This window comes from Micrasema longulum, unplaced genomic scaffold (genome assembly GCF_059751315.1).
Source record: "Micrasema longulum isolate JH-2025_06_02 unplaced genomic scaffold, ASM5975131v1 h1tg001021l, whole genome shotgun sequence".
NCBI lineage: Eukaryota > Metazoa > Arthropoda > Insecta > Trichoptera > Brachycentridae > Micrasema > Micrasema longulum.
Window position 1 is genome coordinate 644,926 of NW_028278209.1, and position 10,537 is coordinate 655,462.

The following is a 10,537-nucleotide window of genomic DNA, read 5'->3' on the forward strand; positions in this document are numbered from 1 at the left end:
AAATGTGGTTAGAGCTGGTTTGAAATGCTTAAACACAAAAATATTGACATGAGATACAATTATCTTTTCCTATTCTTAGTATTTTTCTAATCAAAATGTCATGAAAATCACAAACTACTGTGTATAATGGTTGACAGAATTTTAACATATTTTTAATGATGGTGTATCTCTTGTTTAAAAACATACATCAGTATTCACAAATTTTGGTGTATTGTTGTTGGGAAATTAAAACTAAAAATAATTACACGGCTAACCTTTTTCATACTCGGTCCTTTGACATGCGCTTCTCTAGGTATAGCTGATTTGGTACCTGTACCTCCAAACACCTCAGGATTCCCAATTACATATAATTGTCCTATAATCATAAAAATCATTATTATAATAAAATGTATATTTGATCGCTAATTAATTAATCATTTTTATTAATTTATTAATTATATATACGGCCTAAGCCAATTACAAGAGTTATACGAAGAAATATATGTACAAGAAACTGAACAATAAAAACATAAAACTATGTAGCAAAGACAAACAAGGGCAGTAAAATAATGGTATACAATATGTAGTTTTGTTGTCGGCCTCGTGGTGTAAGGGTCAGCGCGTTTGCCTACCGTGCAGGAGGTCTCGGGTCCGATTCCCGACATGGTTGATGTGAAATATTAATATTACTGATTATCTTACCTACAAGTAACAAAAAAGATCAAGGTACGCTGCGATTGGTGCAATGCAGTGCCCTATGCACCATTGGGTGCGGAAAGGGAATGATATATTCATAAACATGATCAACATATAGGACTTCGAGCTAACCCATGCCAATCCATCTTCATCGCACACTGTGTTTATGGCGAGGAGATCTACAAAAAGCCGGAAAACGCGCTGACCATTACACCACGAGGTTGACAAAATTCTTCTTTAACAAGTTAGTTAATTCAAACAGAGAGGGAAAATACTTTTGAGAAGGGAATATGGAAGTCTAGGCATTTACATGGCCTTATTCTCTGTTGCAACAAATTTATATCTGAATAACTCCCTAGGGAGGAAATCCAGCCTGTCTGCAAATATTTGGACGTACTCAAAACATTGTTGATAATATCTTGTTTAAAAATACGCTGTGTTCTAGCTCTTTGGGACCTCTTCCACAATAAAAATGTATAAACATAAACACATTAATAACGTAAATATAATAAGATTAAACACCAAAACATATTTCATGAAGAAATCAAATCTCTTTTGCTGTTTAGACTAGACAAAATAAATTAGCTTGAGACTTACCATTGACAGTATTGGCAAGCACGGTATGGAGAGACTGAGGATTGCCTCCATCAGATACTCCCGATGTCGTGTAATGTTGCGTCGGAGTCGACACCCCTCCGCCATCCTCCCCCGCTACGTGGACAAGATGGTATGTCACTGTACCACCAGCTAAATCAATTTATTAATTTATATTTTACTGCTCATAAAAATAAAAAAATATTGGATCTTTGTAGAAAAAACTACTTTTAACACATTCAGGGACACTTATTTCTCATGGGATCCACTCAGTAGACATTTTTTTCTTAAAGGATCATATGAACACATATCGACCCTGATTAGGTCGAAGGCATTAAAATGACAATTCTGAAAACATCGGTTTTACTATTTCAAATATGTTTTAAACCAATTGTCTAGGTCTTTGGGCTTAAATTATTTTTCCAGAATATGTATAAGACCTATGCATTAGGAAGTTCAGTGATTTTTATTTGTTTTTTTTATTTGTTAATAGACTATTAAACTAAGCCAATTTGTTTTTTTTTAATTTTTATATATTTTTTGTATTTCTGAAATAACTCCACGTCTGAGGTTCTTTTCCGCTTATTCTCAATCAGTTCTTCCCATTGGTCCATCCATGGCAAACAAACCGGAAATCTTCCATAGCTCTCATATCTTAGGTTGATTCATATGAACCAGTGACGTCATTCAAAGTAGTCCGTTTTCATTTAAATATTTTTTATTATTTTTTTGTATATTTGCAGGAAACTTTGCTACCGCGCGCAAGAAAAAAAATATTGTATCCAATTTCCCGAAGGGCTGAAGTTCCTAATCGGTTTAAAACACATTTAAAATAAAGAAATCGCTTTTTCCAGAATTGTGGGTTAATTAAGTCTTTGACCTAAACATGGCTGATATCACAACTTTTCATATCCTTTAATATTTCATTTCCGATTGGACCGTAGTTAATGGTTTAAAGTAAATCTTATTTAAATAACATACTGGAACACTTTTGTTGCTGACTTATTGTTTTGTTGTTTTTTTATAGGGAAACAATATCTACTCCTACCATATAATCATTTCAGTTTCACAAAGGCTATAGCCATCTTTTCACTAACAATGTCTTTTGGACTGACGGCTATGGCCGTCTTTCCTAAATGAGGGTTACGATTTTGAAGACTATAGCTGTAATTTCTCAAATGAGACACGTTTTTGACGGCTATAGCTAGCATAACCGCAAACGTGTTAAGGATTTTTTTCAATTGCTTTATTATTATTAGTGTAATGTTTGAATAATTAATGATACACTAAGTTATCCCATGTTGGGTCATTATCAAGTACTCTTTATTATTGTTGTAAAAACACTTTGACTTTACACTTATGCACAGATCATATTTATCCAGACAAGTACCTACTCAGTGTTGCTATAATACATAACAATTAGTTTGGATGATTTACATAACATCATTTTTATTAAAATCACCTCAACGGTGCTGTACAGAACATTCCTACATATCTTATAGTTACAGATCTCATGGGCAGTTGGGATTCTAGTTCCTCGATTACAATCAAAGTAAATTATGATCAGTTTACGTAACAGATAAGAGCCCCATTAAAACACTTCTTGGGGATATAGAGCAAATGGACTGTTGTTAGAGTTCTGGCTCCAATTATAACATCATAAATATGTATGTATTTTTGTAATTTTTCAACCACATTTTGTTAATAATAAGTCTATTTTACTTCTCAGCTTCAAAAACTTAAAAATTTAAATGCCAACTCCATAAGTCTCAAATTCATATACCAAATATTTGAAGCCTATAATAGCTGAAGTTACTCAAGATTGGATTTACAATGCAGCAATTAGTTCCCGATTAAGTGCCTTGTGTTGATACATAATGATTTAGGTGCCGATAAAAACAAAAATATATTTTTATTTTAAGTTAGTGAACAACAGAACAAATAACATGTATTATACACTACATGAAATATTGACCTAAGAATTTTTGCATTTCTTATCTCTCTTCCCAGACATAGATTGTACATATTATGTAGGTACACAATAATTCATTATGTTAGCATAATCAACTATAGAATAGGGCAGCTATTATTATCAAAAGGTTTCCTGAATGCAATCTTACGAGAGATTAATTGAAATCATAACTGCACAGAATTACGGTGCAATTTATCAAAGTTAAAATAAATCAACATTTATTTTGAGATAGCACATTATTAAGTTAATATAAATTTTCCTAACATTCACAGTTACAAAAATTCATAATTTTAAATTTACTGCATTTTTATCCACTATGGTCCACCATTGTGTAGTCTCAGACATAACTGACAAAACAGCATTTTAAAATGTTTACAAACATGCAATTCTACAACACCCAAAATCTATTGACATTACGATGTTTAAACTTCCAAAACATTGGCAAAACAGTTATTGCTTTTAAATGTTATTAAACTATATAAATAATTAATCACTTCATCTATTTCATATTATAGATGCCCTAAAAACATTTTACTTTTTCAGATTTGTTGGAGGTTTTGCATCGTAACAATATAATATTGTTGCCACACTATTTAAATAAACCAACTGCAAAGAGAGCATTATTTAAAGCCAAATAAGTATTGAATAGTTATTGAAAAGCTATGTTTATTCTAGATTCTCCATTGCAAGTGTCTGTTTTGGAATTTTTCATTTATCAATGAGAAAAATTACTTTTAATTTATTGATTTTACAGTGGATTTAATTATACTATGACAACAAACCTCTAAAAAGGAAAAGGTCTGAGGTGATATTTAGAAGAAAAAAGTGTATCCGCATTGCGTACGCTTGGTTTTGTGCTATTCTTAAGTCCGTGTTTTTCAACCTGCGGGTCGTGACCCCCAGGGGGGTTGCGGAAAACGATAAGGGCAGGTCTGAAGGTCATAAAAACGTAAATAAAATGTTGTTATAAATTAAATATTACAACCAGAATTATCTTATTTAAAAAAAAAAAGAGAATACAATTCTATAAAAAAAAGGTTTCAATAAAAGAAAATGTCACAAAAATTTATGTGATTTAAAATGCTTGTAAATCTTTTCAAAATCAAAAAATTAAAATTTGACTTCGGCCACATTTATGTTCAATTTATTATCTACAAATTATTAAAACAAATTTTAGTTCAATATTTAGTCTTTATTGAGATCCCAGATACCTAAGTTTAGTCTAAATTTGAAATGGCGTAATCTGCCGTTCTAAAAGTAATTTTATTTTAGTTACATAAAACTTTTAAGTATATTTTTTAACAGAAATAACTTTAAAAAATAGTTTTAATTTAATTTGTTTTTTTTATTTTTTTATTATTGCGCGATTAAAAAAAAACATTTGTTTTAAAATAAAATGTCAAAATCGTATGATTTCCATTTGTTTTACCAGACTACAGCCTTACGACACAAATCAGAAAAGTACAGTCTATTTCTCTTTTAAGTTTTTACGTCCACCATTAAAGAGAATGTTAGTTCACATATGTAGGTTGGGTGTGAATGGCACTAATAATTTCAAAGCTTTCCTTGCTCTGAATATTCTTACAGATCAAACTGTTGACAGCCCGCTGCACCCGCTCCCGCCCCGCACTTGACTTCTCAATTAATAATAGTTACAATCTCGTCGCGTATTCAAAGGTTGAAAAACACTGGTTTAAGAAATCATTTGATACAGATTTCTGTCAATTATTTTATCGACCTTTTTCTTTTCCGTGGACACAATCAATAAAATAACACATTGTTTCTTATAGAAACATGAGATAACTTTTAAATAGATCCAAGCAATAAAAGAAGTAGAAATTGAAGAAGGATAGAACAAAAATAAGATATGTAAAGCCAGTTGCTAAGTTGTGTTAATTATTCAATCATACTAATGAGGAAGTTCAGTGTTTTTTTTATTATTTGTTAATAGACTGTCAAACTAACCCAAAAAAACTTATTTAAACTTTATTTGTATTACCATCGCTATGATTTTTTAAAGTTTTGGAATTTTGGAATTACTCCACCCGTGGCCTCGAGAGTTGTCGTTGGCGAATTGTGCTGACATTTAAAAGTAGGGCCCTGTAGTGTCAAAATATACTAAACGTTGAAAAAAATGGCCACCCCGAAACCGATACCATAGCAATGCTGTAATTGATTGATTGATTCACAAGAACTTGTGACGTAGTTCATTTTTATAAATTCTTCATACATCTTTGCGAAACTTCACCTTACAAAAATGCTCCGATTTTTACCGCGTGCAAAAATCATTTTTTATATCCAATTTCCCGAAGACCTGAACTTCCTCATTGTGAATTTGAAAAAGAAAACCACACTGACAATTAAACATCGTATTTTTTTATGGAAACTATTTTAAAAGCTATAAAAACATACCAATATAATATTTTGATAACTTTCAAATTAAGTTTTAACATTACAAAAATTCAAAGAAGGAAATATAAATTTATTCAAATACACAAATCAAATATATTCTCGTCCCAACTTGCAAAGTTCGTAAGTCCCAAACTTATTTTTGTTTAGGGGAGAGTAAAATCATTTTTTACTTCAGTAGCGAATGGTAGTGAAGATTTTTTTAAATAATGGAACCTTGTAGGAATTTACTAGTTTTACACACATAGATTATTTGAAGTCCCACCAGAAAATTACAAAATATCATTTTTGCCCAATTGTGGACTTACAAGTTTTACAAGATTGGATTTCAAAGATTTTTGAAACATTGATAATTTTATAACAAAAAATAAACTTTAAAATAATAACAAAAATAACTGTAAAATAAATAAGTTATATGTAAGCATAATAATATTAATAGACAAATAAAATAATGTTGTAAATATTAATTTTATAAAAGTTCAACAAGATAAGTACTTCGAATCAATTAAATGTTTGAAATACAAATCAAAGTATATAAAATTAAAAAGAAAACTATTCACCACATGTGTATTTTTATAAGTCTTTCATATGCCTCTCAACTCAAGCATTTTATTGTTTTCAATTTTAAAACACTAATTCGTAGGGGTCGGTAAGTATAAACGGGGTCTACGTACAAGGCGCACGGAAAGAATGCGATAATGTGTTTTGACGCTGCCCAGTTGAGTTCCGATAAATATTGGCTCGTCAATATTCACGAACATATCAGGGGTTAAGGGGTTTTAGACAGTACCCCACTAGCTACAAAAATGTGTGTTGTGAGTTGAGCTTAGTTTCAGTGATACCATAATCATATTTCCGGGTTTAGGGTCACAAGGAGGTAACTGCTGAAATATGGTTTTGTGATAAACCCATATATGAATGTTCATCCTATGGAACTCAGAAAATTCAGAGTTTTTGTTGTTACCCCCCCCTGTGATCCTAAACCCCCAATATTATATTCGTGAACATCAACCGGCCAATGTTTATCTAAACTCAACCAGATAGCGTCACATCTCACTGCAGCATTCCTGCCTTCCTGTTAATTGCAATCGGAGGAGAAAGTTGTAGAATTTTTAGATAGAAATGCAACCGATTGCTAGCAATAAAATGAATAAGTGGTTCATGAACTCACGAGAATTTTTATAATAGGCAACATCGTCTTCACCTGATCCCATAAACTTTGCCAATTGACTCTTGTCATCTCCCCCACTACCTGGAAAACAATTGACAATCATCAACTTAACCCCCCTTTTATTTTGTATTTTTAAGTTCTGTTTCTTTTCATTCATCGACCAATTAATACATAGACACGCCCTATGGAGTAAAATATTTTTAAAAGTTGTGACACGAAAATGTACCCATATTTATTGAATCTGTTTATTTATATCAGGGCTGCATTCAACCAGCATGCATATAATACCAAAAATTATAGGGTACCGATTTTCGGCATATGAAAAAGTTTGTATTTTAATTTAAATTTGTTGCAACAGAGAGGGAAAACATTTTTGAGAAGGGAATATGAGAGTCTAAGCATTTACAAGACTTATGACCTGTCATTGGCTGGTTTAAGCCATATTTCCTTTTTAAAAATGTTTTCCCTCTCTGTTACAACAAATTGAAATGTGAACAACGCCTTAGAGAGAAAATCCAGCCAGTCTGCAAGCATTTGGATATACTTAAAACATTGTTGTATTTTAATGTTTAAAATCAACATTCATTTTTGGTGGATCCCCGTCAGATTCTTTCCTTAAATTCCTTATAATTTTGAGTCATTTATTTCTTTTAACTGAAATTTGGGGAAAGCAAAAATTATATTAACTCGCATTTATTATTATTCCAAAAACACGTACGACGTTTGCTCAGAGGAATTTCTCTTTTGTGGCCCCAAGAGTGTTTAATGTCCTGGATGAACATATTACGTTCTTTAGAACGAAAGCCATTTTCAGGAGGAGTCTACAAGTCTGGATTTTGTCTAAGGGAAGAGACCATTGCAGACTGCCGCGAGATATTGCATAGATTTATATAATATTAAGCGTGTTGTCCAAATGCCCTTTGAAATATATGTATGTTTATGTAATAATATTTCATTTATAATTTTGCTATTATTTAATTATGTACGTGCTTCCACTTTCCATTATATTGTATCCCAACTCGACACAGGGTCCCTGGCCTCATAGAGTTTGGTATACATTGTTATTGTATTTTTTTGTAATATTATGTATTTGTATGAATAAATAAAAAAATTCAAAACATATTTCTATCAGTGCATCCCTGTTGGAAGAACTTCACCGTTGCGCCGCTAGGCATACTTTAACATTTACAAAAAATTACATTTTTCATTTGAACATGAATTATTTTAAACTTTGTTAATCACTCATAAACAAATATTTACCAATGAAAAGTTACACAATTCTTTCTACAATCTTTTTCCGAGAGGTTTTTACCCGCTTTTATGAAACAAGCAAGCATTTTGGTTTCGATTCTAAACGAAACACGTGGCTGGCGGTCGTAAAACGACGAAATACGCGTTGGACAACACTGAGCGTTCGGGCATCAATTAAGAGTCAACATTTTTGAGGGCTCAGGGCGCGTCTATGTATTTATTGGTCGATGGCCATATCACTCTGCCTCACATACAAGCCTCATTTCATCTTCTAACACACACACGCCAATTAGTCCAACTTTTGACAAGCCAATTTCAAGTATTTTTTAGACTCATCGTGCCATGTCTTTCTCAATCTTCCTTATTTTATGCATTCATCAATATTCACATTGTTAATCGTTTTAGCCATTATATAGCTGCCCTTTTGCTACACATATCCAAAATTACGCAAAACCCCTTTCTTAAATTTGTCAATAATGCTCCTCTTAGCTTCAACGTTTTATTAATTATTGTTTTTTAAATTCCATACAATTGGGCCATCCATTGTTAACTGCTAGTTTCACCTCCTGCGACTAAAGTTGGTTGCTAAGGTTGATTTTAGTGCACCACTCACTCTGTTCCCGGCACTCACTCTCGTTTCGATATTTTAAAATGAACATAATATCGCAATTCTTTTACAAGAGGACTTCATTAAGCGAGGAATGTATAAAACACATGCATTATTGTACTAACAAGTTTTCATTACAAATATTTATATGCCTTCAGCCTGGATATTCTTATTTTCGAACTTCAATTCCCATAAACCAACCATAAACATATATAATTTAGATCATGACAAAGGTACTGTTTAGATAACTAATGTTGAATATATTATAATTTCTAAAATATAATAATATATTTTTAAAAAAAGCTATCTAATACGCAAATACTGCTTAACTTTGATTTAAGGCGTTCAATGTAATCGTTCATATTCAGGCAATCATAAGAAAGTCACCTTAAGACAAATAAAACCAATTGACAACATATAAAGCAAAAATAAAGATAAATAAACAAAATAATAATATTGAAAATAAGGATGCAACAATGACATCCATGATAGCAGCATTATCACAAATAATACGCACAAATTGCACATTCATTTGGCATAGTATTAAACAAATTAATGGTAATCAGAAGCAACTTACCGAATGATCCGTCATCTACCATGTCCAAAATCTCGTGATCACCATCACCACTAAAAAAGGAATTTATTTATTTCACTTTTGCAGTTAACACAAAATAAAAAGGTATAATCTACCACAGATTTATTATTATTTCCTCTTCAATACAAAGGTCCATTGCTATGCCTGTGAACTTTAAATTTGATGACAACAAACGGTGACCGTAATTGCCAAGTATCGCAGAGATATGACCTTCACTACTAATAAAATGTAGATTATGTAATCAATTCGCTTATTTAGATGGTATTGTGAAGGTTTCTAACAATTTACCTGTTATCTAGAGAATTATCCAATGGATCAATCTCAATTTTTGCCATTCCGTCAAAAATATTTTTGAATTTTCACGATTTGATCACGGGGACAAATAAACAGGTCATGTGAGCGGCGGAATACAAATGGCCACTGGCTAAATCGGTACGACTTAACAACGAGGCATAATTTTCTTCATATATTTGACGTTCAATAAAATCTCATTCTGCGTATCTCTGCACTGTACTTAATTCTAGAAATAAAATTTATGAACAGGGAGTTTACGGCGGCAAAGATAATATATTTGAATTTTTTCATTAGAAATCTTGGTTTTGCTTTTTTATATTATATTTTTAAAAAGAAATTGAATCAGTAGTTTTTCTGAGGGGCAGTTTTATAAAGTAAAAATTTATTTCTTCAAATTATTTAAATTAGTAATTTATGAGAAAAATCATTGAAAACTAATAAAATTTACATTAACTTCGTCAAAAAAAGAAAGAAAGAGTAAAATAAGACTGCTATCTTAGAATAATAGGGAAATATCTCGTTTTTACATTTTTAAAGTATATGAAATACTGTAGAGTAAAAAAAAAATTGCTACCAATTAGTATGGCATAAAAATATTTTTAAATTTTGAATACCCACAAAAACGGCCATTGCGTTGGGTACGCCCCTAATACGTCACGATTCCTGTTAATTTTCAACTTTGTTCCTAACCGTTAAAATGTTTAAAAAACATCATTATGCATCTTAAAGTCTCAACTATCAATGCCAAACACTTTTTGTGTGACATATTTTTGATAATTCCTTTTTAAAATTAATATAGAAAACATTTCTCCACAATATCTAATCTAAGAAAAATATAAAAAAATCATTTTTATGTATCGTTATATCAGCACTATGATTTTTCAATGTTTTGTATTCCTGAAATTCCTCCCCGCGTGATGTTTCAAGTTCTCTTCCGCTTCTTCTCAGTCAATTCTGCCGATTGGTCTG

General features: G+C 31.4%; 1 protein-coding gene across 3 annotated transcripts in view; it reads right to left on the reverse strand.

Moving 5' to 3' along the window:
• Usf (upstream transcription factor usf) overlaps window positions 1-9,699 on the reverse strand; it is a 15,504-nt gene extending 5,805 nt beyond the window's left edge. Inside the window, exons 1-5 of one of the 3 annotated variants that reach the window (XM_088232792.1) lie at window positions 9,563-9,699; window positions 9,257-9,306; window positions 6,822-6,902; window positions 1,273-1,422; window positions 255-355 (exon numbers count right to left, since the gene is read on the reverse strand). In XM_088232792.1, coding sequence (XP_088088918.1) covers window positions 255-355; window positions 1,273-1,422; window positions 6,822-6,902; window positions 9,257-9,306; window positions 9,563-9,609 — 429 coding nt within the window. In that variant the 5' untranslated portion in view covers window positions 9,610-9,699. The remainder of the gene's footprint in view (window positions 1-254; window positions 356-1,272; window positions 1,423-6,821; window positions 6,903-9,256; window positions 9,307-9,562) is intronic. The other 2 variants (XM_088232793.1, XM_088232794.1) reach the window with 2 other exon arrangements.
• Between the last annotated feature and the right edge of the window lie 838 nt (window positions 9,700-10,537).